The sequence below is a fragment of the Cydia strobilella genome, chromosome 3, assembly GCF_947568885.1.
Source record: "Cydia strobilella chromosome 3, ilCydStro3.1, whole genome shotgun sequence".
NCBI classification, from domain to species: domain Eukaryota; kingdom Metazoa; phylum Arthropoda; class Insecta; order Lepidoptera; family Tortricidae; genus Cydia; species Cydia strobilella.
Window position 1 is genome coordinate 381,609 of NC_086043.1, and position 17,561 is coordinate 399,169.

Consider the following 17,561-nt stretch of genomic DNA (forward strand, 5'->3'; position numbering starts at 1 on the left):
TTTATTAGATTTTCAAATCATTTATCTAATGATAATTTTATTAATATCGAACGAACCATTATTATGAGCGTTTTACGTTTTGTTATCTGTCAAGCTACTTAAACATGCTCCATCCAAGGTCAAATTACTTTCCCCACTAGTGGATAAAATGCGTTTTTCCCCGCTTGTTTTAAAGGATAAAAGACGGCTTTCCGAGCTAGTGAGGGGAAAATAATATTTTAGCGTCAGTTTGAATGTGTTTCACGAGAAAAATGGCTCTGTGAGATTAAGGTACACCCCGACTCCAAAACAACCGCCACGGTACAGAAACAAGTTAAGAATTCATTATCGTCCTGATCTAATTACAAAACATTAAAATCGACTTGGGCAAGCTTTAATGACACTTAATTCTTAATTTACAATATATATCAACATCCCTATTATGAATATAATAATAGGACTTACAAATGAGTGATGGGCACGGCAAATATAGATTCTGATGAAAAGTTATAATTAGAAATTTCCTTTTGTTAGCTACCGTACCCGCTTTGCAAAAATTCATTAACAAAGGCCTCAGTTCTAATGAACCTCGTATCCTTGACATATGAGCGTGTGTAATCTCGATTAATTAATCAAATTGACGCCGCAGAGAATTTGTAACGCACGAGTGAGATCAAAGATGATGTGACGCCGTTTCGGCAATATTTCAGGCGGAATTAAGGCGTCTTTTAATATGAGAGCACAATTTCAAGGATTTACATTTGGCAGAACAAATAGTTAGATATTTTTCAAATTTTGTCATAATAAATTAAGGTGGAAAAGGGCATCGGTAATTGTAGGCGCCATCTCATCTCGTAAAAACATTTGGCTTGCTGTGGAAGTGTTTTGGCGAATCTTATATTTTGGTCTAAATTATTTCTTTTAATTAAATCAAGGTTGGTTTGAAAAGAGCATTTTAGTGTTTTTATTCCTTGAAAACTTCTGAACAAGGTGTTTTTAGATCAGGATACTTGTGGAAAAGACCGTTTCTATTAGTTTCTAATATCACAACTCTTGAAAATATACTGAAGCTACTTTCTAGAACAATTTAGTTACATAATATTCCATATAATAATTACTTTGAAGAGACTCATTAGATATGAGTCTGGTTTCGAATCCTCGACCTTCAGAAAGTGTTCATGTAAGTCATTGTCACGTTCCCATTTCGGGGCACTCAGGCGTTCCCAAAACTTCTTAGCGCCATTCAAAACTGATTAGCGAGGATAACACTTCCAAATTAAAACGACAATGCTCAGTGTGGTTTTCAATGCAACATACGTCATTTATTCTTCATCATGTCTATGATGACACTAGAAAGCCAAAACGACAAGTTCGCGTAGTCTTCGATGCTTCATACGACGTTCGTGTACTAGGAGAACACTCGACCTCGGCAGTCTTGTAACGAGCTCGAGGCATTGATGAGGCTCTCGGCAAACCTTGCCTGGAGGGTGCTTGGATCTCAGACGCGATCAAGGTCTCAATATCCGGATATATCGGGCAAGGCGGGCAAACAAAACATGTTAATTTACGTAGAATGAAAATTTGTCTCATATTATGAGATAGTTTGTTAGATTTGATTATAGTTAAATCGATTACAAGAATTACGACTATGTGTAGTCAATAAATTACAAATGTTTTTGGAAAAAATATTTACAAGCTTTTATCGTTGACTGTACTTTTCTTCCCACAGGCAACTAATATTCATCGAGACAATTTTAACAACCCCATTGTGTTGTTTTATTACAGAGTTCCCATGGCCAGCTCCTGTCTCCATTATCAGAACAGCTCCATGTAATCATAATATTGCATTGTCATCAAATTTAAATATGCATGCCAAATTTCAGCAAGATCGGAAATGGGTCAAATTTAGCTTCCAAGATTTGACTCACACTAAAGGGACTTAGAACAAAAATTTGACAGTTCCGAACAACTGACAGGCCGATATCGTCCGGCGAACTGATAGTCAGTGGGTCCCTTAACATACATGGCATTGGCATTCTTGATGAATATCGTAATATTAATGTTATGCTTCTTTACTTCATCGATGTTATCTGGTTTGCACTACATAAATAGTAAGAGGTCACTTTTTTCTTAGCAGACTCAGCAGACGGCAAATTATAGTCTGTGTTTGTGTTGTACGGTGGTATTGCGTTGCATTCAAATTGTGTCACATTTTTCTACAGTCAAAAAATCAAACCCTTACCTCTGGTTACGTTACAATTATAGGTATACCTATGCCTCTTATTATCAGAATATGCAATTTTTGTCACAGTGTAAGAAAATATAATATTTAAGAAAACAAGCATATAAAGTTGTTATTTTCCAAAATAAAAATTATGTACTTTACATAATTGAAATATTAACTTTGAAAACCTTTATATCAAACCAACAGCCTAAGGCAAAAACGGGGACCTCGTATTTTCCGAGTCTAAAATCTCACAAGATCTCAGCCACAACGTGGGCGATTACTTATCGATCGCGATGTCGCAGAGCATACCTCCGGGCGAGATTGTCAGCGCACTCTAAAATGCCGTATGTCCCATATTTGGTACATATTTATATGGCTTTTTGCAGGGCGTGGATTCTACATCGCTCACCGCTATCAGAATACGTAAATACGTTAAAAGTGAGGAAGCAAATGGCGCGTGAATTATAGAGGAGATGCGAGTATCGTTACGCAGGTGGGTCATATGACGCGAAATAAAATATAAACAAATTGACGGGCCATGCTCAGTGTAGGGTTCCGTAGCCGCTTTTACAAGCAGGAGCCCGATTGAGATTTAATAACTTGTTAGGTTTTGACTGGTTTAGATACCACCTTGAAGATCATATAAGTGATTGGCGTGCATCTCACGCACGTATTTCACTTCATTTCGCATGCTCTAATCAGTGTGAGCGATCTTCAAGGTCGTATCAAAATAACAAAACTCCCGTGAGACACATACATATTAAATATATTAATAACGGGTCACTCACGTATTTTAAGTCGAAAAACCCCCCTGCTCGGTCCGTCACCGTCAACGCAAGCTCCTGACGCTCCTCGGTACGGGGTGAAACATGTCGACCGTTTTTCGACTTAAAATACGTGAGTGACCCGTTATTAATATATTAAATACGTATCAAAATAAGTTCAAAGATGTAATATGGACAATTGGACACTGTAACGTAAGTTTTAGTAGACGGTTCTTTACACTTTCCTACCGCCGAGTTAAACTAGATCACGAACTGTTTTACAGTTGTTTTATATTCGGGACATCTCTACGAGTTACGCTTCAGGAGCTCGGTTCAGGTTTCAAAACTTCTTAATAAGAATATATGGTTTTGATACGATTCGACCTTCGCTATCATCTTCGTGATTGGCGCGCGTCTCACGCACTGACAACCTCACCCATTTACATAGAGTAACTTATACTAGAGCGGTACTGTCATAGTAAATTTTGTAACCCCAGTAAGTTCACTGCCATCTGTCGACACACTTTAAAACTAAAAATAAATATTTTTAAAAATACGATAAAATGTATTTAGATATGGATAAATGATTTTTTTTATTTGCATTAATTATTTTTATGATTTTGACCCATGTTCTTTCACTGATATGCGTTAAAATTGTTAAATAACAAACGAAACCGTCAACGCCATCTATACGACAGTTGGCCAAAGCTAGTAGCGCCCTCTTAACGAGAATCAAATTTTCTTGATTTTCGAGGCACGTTTTTTCCTTAGACTGTATCCATCTATTACGGAGTTATATCTATCTTTGCCCATTTACAACCGCCTGCCTGACACTGTAAGATACAACTTCCATCGCGGCGTTTAAAGCTAGACTAAAAAAGTGGCTGTCGCAAGAATTATTTTATAATTATCAAGTTTTTTTTGATCAACCTATAATTAACATTTAAAACTTTCGCGGTTTAAACACATATTAAATCACATTTAGAAACGGGTCTATCGCGAATTTATTGTTATTAATATTGTGATATTTAAAATGACGTGTAACTCTGTTATTAATAATAAATTTCATTTCATTTCATTTCATTTATTTAATTTCAATTTCATTTCAATTTCATTTCAATTTCATTTCAATTTCATTTCAATTTCATTTCAACTTCATTTCAATTTATTTTCAATTTCATTTCAATTTTATTATAATCGTGCGTTGCTCATTTCGCATGCACCAATCAGCGTAAGAGATCTTCAAGGTAGTACGAAATTAAGATCAAAACCGTAACAAGTTTTGAAATCTTAATAGAGCTCTAGATCACGAACTCAGTTCTACAGTAGTTTTATACACGGGACATCTCTACGAGTTACGCTCCAGTTGAATTTTAATCTTGCAAAGTTTTGCAAAAATACTACACTTTTATCTTGCGAATCACGACGCAATTCTTTTAGAGTTTATTCCGTAAACAAGACTGGATGCATACCAAGTTATTATTTATACTTTTATGTTGCGTTATTTTTAAGATAATGTATAAATGTTGAAAAATTATAGTGTTATTTTTATATTGTTTTCATTAAATAAATATATGATGTTTGTACTCTAATAAATAAAAAAATCTAAGTGGCGAGTAAAAAACCGGACCACGCATAATAAAAGTATATTGCATTCGAAAACTAATTGTTTGAAGTATTATAACAAAAAAATAAACCGGCCAAGTGCGAGTCGGACTCGCCCACCGAGGGTTCCGTTCTTTTTAGTATTTGTTGTTATAGCGGCAACAGAAATACACCATCTGTGAAAATTTCAACCACGGTTCATGAGATACAGCCTGCTGACAGACAGACGGACAGACAGACGGACAGACGCACAGCGGAGTCTTAGTAATAGGGTCCCGCTTTTACCCTTTGGGTACGGAACCCTAAAAAGTAAGTGCATATTTAATCGGTTTTCCGATATCATCCACGCTTGTTATGGCTAGCGGGGAAATGGTAGATTCGTCCGATTCAAGCGTAAAAATCGGGCCAATAGATATACTCGACAAGATTTTGCTACGAGCCAGTAATGAGCTACGAGGTTGCGGCTACGGCGCTACGCTTCGTAACGCTCACCTACGTTGCGGCGACACAGGAAATATCACTGCTACAGTAAATAAACTCCATACATAATTTTAAAACACCATCATATTTATTTTACTTTTTTTTTGTTGTTTAGAGGCATATTCGTATTTTACGAATATAAAGGTCTGTTATTGATTTGATATTCATTGTATTAAAATTATTTAAAACGGATTGCTTACGTATTATTAAATCGAATAAACGTTTGTTGTTTTAGACATGTTTTGATCTTCTTCTAGGAGCACCGCCTTTACTGATCCTTTATTTGACTTAATAATAAGTGAGTAACCCGTTTAATAGTTATTTGTTTTACATGGGGCCAATATTGTTGTTTTACCTCTCATGGTAATATTGATACCCGAGCATGCGAAAGATTCCATAATTGAATTAAAATTGAATTGAATTGTCTCGAAAAATGGATTCTTGTGCGTTGCGAGGGTTTCAAGGCACCAGGGTTAAACAAAATTTGCCACGAGTGAAACACAAATTTTTTCACCACACTAACAAAGAAAATTAAATACTAACTGTAAAATATCAAACACAATCAAAGCAAATCGATTTAAAATGAATATTATTAAATATTAATTTTTGTATGTGGGTATTTTTGCACTTTGTAGTTTTTCCTCAGTCACCCGTTGAACACGAACGCTGTAAAGGGTTCGAAACGTCTGGATGTATTATAAATTCAATATACGCGATCTTATAATCCGTTTTCATAGTTTTATTTCATAAATATTTATCATTAAAAATCATCATTTTGACTTTTAAACGATTCTACCAGCAGACATCAGAAAACAACTCAAAATTTGCACTTTGCTTCACATGTGAATAAAATGCAACTTTCTTATCCATTTTTGAACAACCAAGAAAGCCTTTACGAGCTGGCATGGTAAAAAATAATTTTAAAATACGGGTGTCTCACGGGAGTTTTATACTTAGAACGATATTGTCTTTCCGTCTGTTTTTTTTATAACAACGCACCATTTTTTATAGCACTTAATAACTAGTGATACAACGAATAGTACTTTTACGAATACGAACAGCATTTTCTCATGTTACACAAATATAAAGTTTCCGATTTTTTCCTTTACTGATTTTAATGGCTTGTATGTATTACACATTGAGGAGTGTATCTATAGTGCTAGTACATTTCAAATCGGCATAAGTCTAGTCTGATTTTAATAAGGCGTTCAACTTAGTCTCTATGTAAAGTAAAAGTTTAAGAACAAGTTGAGTTACTGCTTCAGTACCTACATATGTACTGCTACGGCGAGTGCTACGGCGCTACGGCTCGTAGAGCTCGCCTACGTCGTAGCTAACCCAATTTCAATAAGGCGCTCGATTTATTCCGCCCGAGGCTTAACCCGGCTTAAGGGCGCCACATGATGGTATTCCTAGGTTTTTCGATAACCTAGGTCACCGGATAGAATCAAGTCTGTATGAATTGCATAATACGAATATGAGGGTCGCACTGTCTACGAGATAGAGTGAAAATGATTGTTCTTGTACTGCAAACCTTATGATATATCAAAGAGATATTCATAATAATTAGTTCCATGCATATTTTTTTTTATTATAATTTATAATTATAATTATATCTGTATGTAAATGTAAACCTTTTTGATAAAATTTCTGACACACGAAAGCTCCCTGTACGATCTCAATATAAAAATGATTTATGCCACAAAGTATGTAAAACAGCCATGATGCGCAAAAGTGTGCTAGGAATGGCACCTCAAATATATAATAAAATTCCGAACACTATAAAAGAATTAAATATTGTACATTTTAAGAAGACTTTAAAATCACTGCTAATCAAGAAATGTTACTATAGTGTACAGCAGTTCTTGAATGATAATAATTTATAGCTCGTTTTTCTATTTTTGTAATTCTTTTTTAGTTTTCTTTGAAATTTTTATTGTTGACATTCTTTAATATTTATTGTTTTAAATTTTATTATTATTGTGAATTATCTTTCTGTTCTTATTTATTATTTTTGTAATTGATTTGATTATTGAAGCATGAATACCTTAGACTGGCGCATGTTTAACTTAGTTTATATAGGTAAACAAATTCGTACGCCTAGCGGCAAAACATAGCGTTCGCAATATGCTCTAACTATAAGACCAATACAATGTACCTATGTTATAACCATAGAGTAACTTATACTAGAGCGGTACTGTCATAGTAAATTTTGTAACCCCAGTAAATTCACTGCCATCTGTCGACACACTTTAAAACTAAAAATAAATATTTATAAAAATACGATAAAATGTATTTAAATATGGATAAATGATTTTTTTATTTGCATTAATTATTTTTATATGATTTTGACCCATGTTCTTTCACTGGTATGCATTAAAATTATAAATAACAAACGAAACAGTCAACGCCCTCTATACGAGTGTAGGCCAAAACTAGTGGCGCCATCTGATCGAGAATCAAATTTTCGTGATTTTCGAGGCACGTTTTTTTTTTAGACTATCCATCTATTACGGAGTTATATCTATCTTTGGTTATAACGAATAAATGCATTCTGATTCTGATCTGTACTCGCCTCTATTGTCAAGGCGCTAGAGTGCGTGTTCAGAATATTTGTGCCATTCTCAATCAAAAGGGTACTTATTGTCGGTAGTCAATAAGGCGCTATTTCCATACAGCTTCAATTTGAAATCAACCTTATTGACAAGCGACAATGTGGTACCTTTTGGTTGAAAATGTCACATATTTTTAGCACCTCGCCCGCTCCAATATACTCGTATCTGACGGCGTATGTATACGTTATCTGTGGCATGTTTGTAGTTAAGGCCGTAACACACCATCGCACCACACCGCCACCTTGGAGGAGTTCTAGGGATAGGTATTACTGGCGTGGGCTTCCACACTATCGCACCGAACCGTCAAAACGGTGCGATCCTACCTTACAGACTTCCGCACACGAGCGCCAGTGTTGCCAAGTGTCCCATATTTCCATGTTTTTCATTTTTTTCATGGAAATATGGGACACTTGGCAACACTGGCGCACGTGTGCGGCAGTCTGTAAGGTAGGATCGCGCCGGTTTGACGGTTCGGTGCGATAGTGTGGAAGCCCACGCCAGTACTACCTATTCCTAGAACTGCTCCAAGGTCGCGGTGCAGTGCGATGGTGTGTTACGCCCTTTACGACTGAGAAGGGCAACGCACCGGCAAACATTCCGCGGGACTCGTAATTCTTGCGGGACTTTTACGGCACTTCAGCCTGTTGGTTCAGCAAACGTTATTTAACCTAATGCTATAAATTTTACCTGGATGGACGCGCGCGAATTTACCCAGAACTGAAGGCATTTGAAGCTTACAAAATTTGCATTAATTTAAGTAGGGCAAGACCGTAATATATTAAATAAATAAATAAATAAATATTATAGGACATTCTTACACAGATTGACTAAGTCCCACAGTAAGCTCAAGAAGGCTTGTGTTGTGGGTACTTAGACAACGATATATATAATATACAAATACATAGAAAACACCCAAGACTCAGGAACAAATATCTGTGCTCATCACACAAATAAATGCCCTTACCGGGATTCGAACCCAGGACCATCGGCTTCACAGGCAGGGTCACTACCCACTAGGCCAGACCGGTCGTCATATTGCGGTAATATTAGCAAAGACCTACATAACTGTATTGCGGCGCAATCGGGATTTGCGTTCTGACTGGGAGACAATCGATCGATTAATATATCGATCTTTCGATTTTAGCTACTGAGAAAAATGTTGTCCTGGAAATTGCGTGGACAAGTGAGGAGATCTTTGCCCGGTAATGGGATAGGTACTGTTTAATAACTAAATAACTTTACTTACATGGTAGAGGTAGAGGTTGGTGTCGCATCCCTTGTCCTTGTCTTTCGGCAGGCCATGCTCGTCGGTGTCGCCTGCGGACAAACAGAAAAAATAAAATTTATTACATCACATCATTATTATTATTTTTTTATTTAGAAAACAAACAGCCTTTTGCAAATATGTCATACATCATACAAAAATGAGCTAAAAATAGGCCTAAAGTTTCCTGGTGTATGGAACCTAATTGCTATGTATGTAAAAACAAGGAAAACATCGAAATGTAGGACAATAATAACTAATACGAGTAAATAAAGTATTGGTCCTATTCAGTGCCCCGAGCACGTGCGTAGCCAATTGAAACGCTGTATACAATAAACCGCCTTGATTCACTTTGCCATTTGCCACTATTGTGCTCTGGCTGTGTTACATTTGTTGCAGGCGACGGCGAGCCGAAGGCTCTTACTAGCCAGTATAAGTAGAGTTGGCAAGAAGTTGACTCCGTTTTCACATTGTTCGATCCGATATCGGATCCTACATCCACGTAGTCATGCCGCGGGGGCACCGTCTTTAGCGGTCATGCACACTTCAACAAACATTACGAGTATATGCACAAAAACAAATATTATCGGTCCGACCGCTGGCTGAAATTATCGAAAGCGCCTTTCGGATATTGTCGGAAGGCGCCTATGAGAAAAACAACTGCAGGAGAGTGCCATATGGCATCAAGTCCGCCTATTTTGCTTTATCTATCGTTTTGTATTAGTAATAATCTAATAACGATTTATTACATGAATACATAAATACAGAAAAACACATATTTACTTTACTTCCATCCGACATCCGATATCGGATCGGGCAATGTGAATACGCTCATCAGTTTTAAGTGGCAGAACTCGATTCAGTTTAACGAGAGTCGGCGGTCTGTAGCAACTGTCTGTCTGTTTGTCTGTTACCTCTTCACGCTTAAACCGCTGAACCGATTTAGTTGAAATTTGTTATAGAGATAGTTTGAGTCCCGGGGAAGGACATAGGGTAGTTTTTATCCCAGAAGTCATCCTTTAAGGGGTGAAAAGGGGGGTGGAAGTTTGTATGGGGAATCAATAACCGCTGAACCGAATTAGACAAAACTTGGTATGGGGATAATTTGAGCTGTGGGGAAGGATGTAGAATATTTTTTATCCCCGAAATCATTCCTTAAGGGTGTAAAAATAGGGTGGAAATTTAGAGTGGACCAATTAGGGGGTGAAAAAAAGGATGAATATAAAAGCAGATTTGTTTAAAAATTAGGTACCTAAATTATTAATTCTACGCAGACGAAGTCGCGGGCAAAAGCTATTATAGATATATGTTACGTAAATATTCATGCCAACTTATTGTAAGTAGAAAATTAAATATAGTTCGACTCGCCTATGTTTGAGAAACCGGTGGAATATGTACTTTTCTCCAGCAATCGTGCCACTCGGCAATGACGTCTGCCTGCCACGCCTTATTTACCTACATGACTACGGAATTAGACGGGACGTGTTATGTTCGTATCAGGATCCTTCAGGATTAAAACGTGAAATGTCTACTGAACACTTGAGGTAACTCCATGAAAGAAAGGTTTATGTATAATAATATACTTAATAATTCATTCTCTACACGGTGTTCACGAGGAACCCGACCACGCTTTTCTGAGGCCAAAAGAAGGAAAAAATGTAATAAAAATTTGGGTCAAATTCGCAAAATAATTTATTTATTTTATTTTATTTGAAAATATGTTACATGACTAAAGAAATCCAATGCGCCATGAATATTAAAATTAACATTAAACAAACAGGTTATTACAAATAACAATAAGGTACAAACAAATATTTACAAATAACACAATTAAAAATTACTATTACTAATTAAACTTTCACGGATGTAGGCCTCGCATCCATCACCTCACAGAATCTCATTCATTTCTCACAGACGCCCATCGCCACGCAAACAGGTCGCACTCGCATCGGGTGCTGATAATATTTTTCTTTGTTTTTTTATTTTTAGATTTTTTAATGTATTTTGTACATAAAAAGTAAATGTTATTGGTAAACTTGTCACTTAAAATGGCCTTTTACTTTTTTTTCGTAAAACCTAGTTTTTACAGTGTTACTTGTCACTTTTTGACATCTATCAATAAGGTTACTTAGATTACGTCCCATAGTGGCAACATCGCCATCAGAAATGCGTTTTGCACTATGTAACAATAAAAACTTGTTTTTTAGGGTTCCGTACCCAAAGGGTAAAAACGGGATCGTATTACTAAGACTCCGCTGTCCGTCTGTCTGTCTGTCTGTCACCAGGCTGTATCTCATGAACCGTGATAGCTAGACAGTTGAAATTTTCACAGATGATGTATTTCTGTTGCGCGATATATTTAAATGGGGCTCCCATACAACAAACGTGATTTTTTTGCTGTTCTTTTCCGTAATGGTACGGAACCCTTCGTGCGCGAGTCCGACTCGTACTTGGCCGTTTTTTAAATTGGTATTAACTGAAACTCGGCGAACTAGAAAAGTTTATAGGACATTTTAGTCTTTAAACATGATCAGGAATACGCTGTTAAATTTTTTAAATTATTCGGTTTCCTCATGTTACTCCGTGTATACGTTCTACTGCTGGCCACATGCCCTATCATGCACGACAGCAAACAACTTGTTTATTAAGTCTGTGGTTCGTGAGCTATAAAGGGGCCCACTACTGGGGTTCCGTACTTTTTTAGTATTTGTTGTTATAGCGGCAAAAGAAATATCAAATACATCATCTGTGAAAATTTCAACTGTCTAGATATCACGGTATAAGAGATACAGCCTGGTGACAGACAGACAGACGGACAGCGGAGTCTTAGTAATAGGTCCCGTTTTTACCCTTTGGGTACGGAACCCTAAAAACGACAAAAAGAATTTTGACTAAACACGGAGTTCGTTTAGCCTCCTTGCATGTCGTGTGACTTAAGGGGTCCACTGACTATCAATCCGCCGGACGATATAGGCCTGTCAGTTGTTCGGAACTGTCAAATTTTTGTTCTAACTGACAGGCCGATATCGTCCGGCGAACTGATAGTCAGTGGGCCCCTTTAAACGCAGTTGAGAATCGTGCAAATCTCGTGAGCTCCAGGTTTAATTTGCTTAGTTTTATTCAGCTAAAAATAGGACGGTATACAACGGACTTATTTTTAGCTTAACTTGCACTGGCTTGCTCTAGACGTGTTTATGTTGCAAGAGAGCTTATTAGCACCGTTTTGGTTAAGATAGGCTGTAACAAATGGTTGTGTAGGTTCGGGTTTCTTCTGTGGGTATATATAGTGTTCTAATTCCTTGCGTAATAAAATTATAACTTTATCGCGCGGTGTTAAAATGTGCGGTTTTGCTCTATCACGTCTATAACCCCTGCCATCATAAGTTCACAGAACACAGAATGTTTGGTATTAGCATAGACTAACTTATACTAGAGCGGTACTGTCATAGTAAATTTTGTAACCCCAGTAAATTCACTACCATCTGTCGACACACTTTAAAACTAAAAATAAATATTTATAAAAATACGATAAAATGCATTTAAATATGGATAAATGATTTTTTTTATTTGCATTAATTATTTTTATGATTTTGACCCATGTTCTTTGACTGATATGCGTTAAAATTGTTAAATTACAAACGAAACCGTCAACGCCATCTATACGACAGTAGGCCAAAGCTAGTAGCGCCCTCTGATCGAGAATAAAATTTTCTTGATTTTCGAGGAACGTTTTTTCCTTAGACTGTATCCATCTATTACGGAGTTATATCTATCTTTGGTATTAGTTAACTATTTCGTCTAAATATTCCATATAGATAAAAAATATTGTAAACAGAAAAATACATGACTTTGGTTATTCGGCTAACGAAGATCATTGGATTCTACGTCATCATCATCATTTTATTTTTTTATACCACGTCTGTGGCAATCAAGCATACGGCCCGCCTGATGGTAAGCAATTACCGTAGCCTATGGACGCCTGCAACACCGGAGATATTACACGCGCGTTGCCGACCCTAACACTCCTCTCCCTCGTTGAGCTCATCATCATCATATCAGCCCTTCATCGCTCACTGCTGAGCATAGGCCTCTCTTCTAGTACGCTTTTTGTCCCGGTCCTGAGCTAATCTCATCCAGAAGTGACCCGCAATCTTCCGGATGTCGTTCACCCAACGAGCCAACCGACGCCAGGGGCTATCTATGTATGGTCGAGCAACTGACATAAAGGCTTTATTAATAAAATAATAATAATAATAATGCGGTCGTGCCACACTCTATTGGGATCGATCTGTTATCACTGACAGGACTATTGTAGCCAATAAGCCTGACATTGTGATAATAGATCGATCGCAGCGCCGGGCCGTGCTCGTCGACATCACCATCCCCCATGATGAGAATTCGTGAAAGCCGAGAAGGACAAGTCCAGTAAGTACCTAGACTTGGCTCACGAGATAACCGCCATGTGGGATGTTGATTCGACGATCATTGTCCCGATAGTCGTTTCAGCGAACGGTCTCATAGCGAAGAGTCTCGACCAACACCTTGAGAGACTCTCGCTAGGTGGTTGGATCAAGGGTCAGATGCAGAAGGCGGTGATCTTGGACACGGCGCGGATAGTCCGCCGGTTCCTCTCTCTGCGGCCCTGACCACCGGCAGCTTGGGCCCTGCCCCGCTGCTGGCGGCACCCTAGGTTAGGTTTTTTATAATTTGTTTATATGTATTTTGTATTGTTTTGTAAGTGTTTTTATATTTTACTTTTATATGCATATTATAAAAAACCTAACGTAAGAAAAATAATAAATAAAGAGAATAATAATAAAATCATTTAATCCAGATAACATTGATCCATAATTAAAACATACAGTCGCCATCAGATATATCGGAGCGGCCGAGGTGTTCACAATATCTGAACACGCGCTCTAACGCCTTGAAAATAGAGGCGTGTTCAGATATTTGTGAGCGCCTTGGCCGCTCCGATATATCTGATGGCGACTGTACAAAACGTTTGCAATAAAAAAAAAAAAAAATAAGATTAAGTATAAAAGATAGATCCATTAAAATTAAATTGACTAAGCATTTGATAATTGAATGATAAAATATAAAAGTACTTGACAATTAATTGATGGGTAATAACAAAATTAATTGATTATTAAAAAGAAAAAAAAAAACTATAAAATTGAAATTAAGATATATTATGCACAGTCAAATTTAGTTAAAATGTCAAAATTAAAAAAAAAATAAAAAAATTGTATTGTCTGTTTCATTGTATATATTAATCTGGAGTAGCTGTGGCACACAGTCGCTGTGGCCGAAATCGGTCAGGAGAGCATCATCATCATCATATATTAATATTATTTTGAGATCTGAAGATCTAGCGTTTTCCCGGCCTAGGGCCAGGGTCCTCTTTCCTACTTAATCTTCACTTTGCCCGGTCTTCGGCATCCTCAAGTGTGAGATTGTTCTCTTGCATGTCCGCTATGACGACGTCCAGCCAGCGCTTCTTCGGCCTACCGCGGCCGCGTGATCTATATGAAAACATAATAACTTACATCCTGTTACATCATCACGATATTATGTGCTCCTATCTTTCCACTTATTTGATCGTAAGGGTCGTGAAACCAAGCAAGAAAACGGTTCAATCACTTTAAAGTTCCGCTCCAAATTTATATTGATTACTCACTAAACGAGTGTAGTTAATCAAATGCCTGTATTCCCAATACTTACTAGACATTCGCCTGTTTTTACAAGCTTTTATTTCACTTTCCCAGTAAGTATGTATGTTACTAAGTGTAGATCAAATCTTGGAAGCTAAATTTGACCTACTTCTCGATTTCCGATTGAGCTAAAACTTTGCATATTTACATTTGTGAATCGGATGACAATGCAATATTATGATAACAAGGAGCTGATCTGATGATGGAGTCAGGAGGTGGCCATGGGAACTCTGTGTTAAAACAACGCAAACTAATTGTTTTCGGGTTGTTAGAATTGTCTCGAGTTGCCAGTGGAAAGAAAAGTACAGTCAGCGATAAAAGCTTGTACCAAAAATTAAATTTTTGCCAAAAACATTCAGATTAACCAAATAGGAGTAGTACTTGCACTGTGTGTGATTTGCCTCGTTTGGTGGTTACCCTAATGGAACCTTTTGGGATCATATTAGTATTATACTGGTTATTGAGACGATAGCTAGCCACCGGTCAGCCCTCGGTGACATTAGCCCGACAGTCCCAGCAAACACAACTTGAGGCCTGAATTAATGAAGGGACGTCGCCGCGTCTCTTGCCATTTATCACCGCACACACACGCAACACATACAAAGTACCTATCAATACTTGGCTATTTGCTGTCCTACTCCTACTGGCGTCTGATAATATATTTGTCACTGTAAGTACTGTTAATATTCTGGTTACTGCACGACACATTGAAAGGCACAAATTAAAGTACACCGGTAACCTCAAACGACGGAAGGTTAAAACAAATGACGGTGGCAGTGGGTTTGAGTTATCTTCACCTGCCTGCAAAGAGAGCTAATTCAATTTAAATTCAATCTGATATTCATTGAGCCCGATTCAGATTCAACAACTTGTTATTTTATCGGAAGCGCCCTTTGGATAATTTCAGCCATGTCGATATCGGAGGAGCTTATGAGAAAAACAGCTGCAGGAGAGTGCCATATGGCATCAAGTTCGCCTTTTATGCGTTGTCTATAATTTTTTACTGATAATGATTTATTAAATCTATAAATAAATACAGAGAAACACATTTATCTTACATTTTACTTTCTTCCGACATCCTGTATCGGATCTGACAATGTGAAAACGCTTTTAGTCTCTGACAATGTGAACGCGCTTTTAATCTTGACGCATTAAAGGCTAATAGCGTGTCATACTATAAGATGCGAATTTGACAATTTATTCGCTGTTTTTCCATCGATTTTAGGATTAGCTTTTATATAGGCGTATGTAATATATATAATGACCTCATTTTGAGTCTATAATATTTAGAAGGAAGAATAGAAAAAAGAAGAGGCAGAGGAAGACCGAGACGTGCGTTTTTGGACCAAGCCAAGGAGAAAATCAACGTAGTGACGTATCAGGAGCTCAAAACAGTGGCAGAAAGAACGGAGTGGCGGTTACTCCACCGACAAGAGCCAGGCTCTTAAGAGTTATGATGATTTTGAACAACCCTCGCAAAGCTAATATACTGTTGCTATTTGTTTGAAGTTATACTAGCAGTGTGGTGCCGGGTAAGAATAACACCACCCCCCCCTCTCTTTCCGTGGGTGTCGTAAGAGGCGACTTAAGGAAAATTCGGTGGATGGGCAGCAGCGTCCTCCGAGAACTACCTCTATCAAACTGCGGTCGCCAACCCGCCTGCCAAGCGTGGCGACTACGGCAATCCCCCCCAAGGTACTTGGGGGAGGCCTATGTCCAGCAGTGGACGTCTACCGGCTGACATGATGATGATGATGATGAACCTAGCAGTACTCTGTAACCAGATTAAAGTCAAAGAGGCTGTAACAGCAGAAAATAAGCAACTCCGTTAATTCGGTTAGCGGCCGCTGATCTAATCAACGTGCCCGCGGCTACTGGACGCGGGGTTATATCATCTGTATCGCTTGATTATCGCTCTTTAGTATGCTACCTTGGAGGATATAACCAAATGGAGACGCCTTGTCTGTAAACTGTACAAAACTTTTTTTTTTATATAACGTAATACTGCATGCACTTCACTGTTAACTGGTTAGCGTTAAGGATTTTTTCTTCTTCATGAATGTATAATGTATTAATAATACTTATATTTTCTTTTATCAATGTCTCCCGGAGCTTTAAGCTCCAGTGGTATATAAGCTCCGAATAATCAAAATTATTGTATTTATTAAGTGGTGAACGGTGTTGGTCACACATACTGTAAATAGTGTTAAAACTACTATATTTAAGTTTCCCTTGTAGTGATTGTTTGTTTACCTAAATAAATTGAAAAAAAAAAAAAAAACAGTGCCAATTTTTGAACGTGAAATGTATACGTAACGTAAAAATAGCCATGTCAGATAAACGTCATTCCATACAATGTGTATGACCATTGGAGTTTCGACAGAGGGGAACGCCTGTTAATTGCTACTCCGTTTGGTTAAATCATCCAAGTATGCTACTTACATGTTATTTGCTTACGCCACAAATTTATGTATTATACCTATTTAGATTTTACAAACTGAATTATTTGCTATAATATTACTGGTTGGTACAAGACGAACTGACTTTAATATCATAAAAAATAAACAGCAAATGTTGATAATATTGTCTTCGGTTACCGCGATAGTTACTCATGAAATAAAACCATGAAAACGGATTATATCGCGTATATTGAATTTATAATACATCCGGGATGATTTCATGAGCAAATGTTGATCTTAATGTACAGTCAAGGGCATAAATATATATATTATTATTATATACGAATGCACAGGCAGCTTAAAATAGCTGATACGTGCATATCAATGTCCTGCACTTGTGTTTTTTCCATTCGTAAAATGTTTGTCGAGTCTGTTTTTAAAGGAGTTCACTGAAGTCGCACTGATTACGGATTCGGGCAAACTGTTCCACACTTTCACTACACGGTTAGACAGG

The 17,561-nt window shown here is 37.4% G+C and overlaps 1 protein-coding gene across 6 annotated transcripts in view; it reads right to left on the reverse strand.

Annotated features, from left to right (window-relative positions):
- The window catches only part of LOC134755637 (solute carrier family 12 member 4), a 566,314-nt gene that overhangs the window by 35,030 nt on the left and 513,723 nt on the right, over nucleotides 1–17,561 (reverse strand). For all 6 annotated transcript variants that reach the window (XM_063692153.1, XM_063692147.1, XM_063692152.1 and 3 more), the window contains one exon: nucleotides 8,917–8,987. In XM_063692153.1, the coding sequence (XP_063548223.1) occupies nucleotides 8,917–8,987 (71 nt within the window). The remainder of the gene's footprint in view (nucleotides 1–8,916; nucleotides 8,988–17,561) is intronic.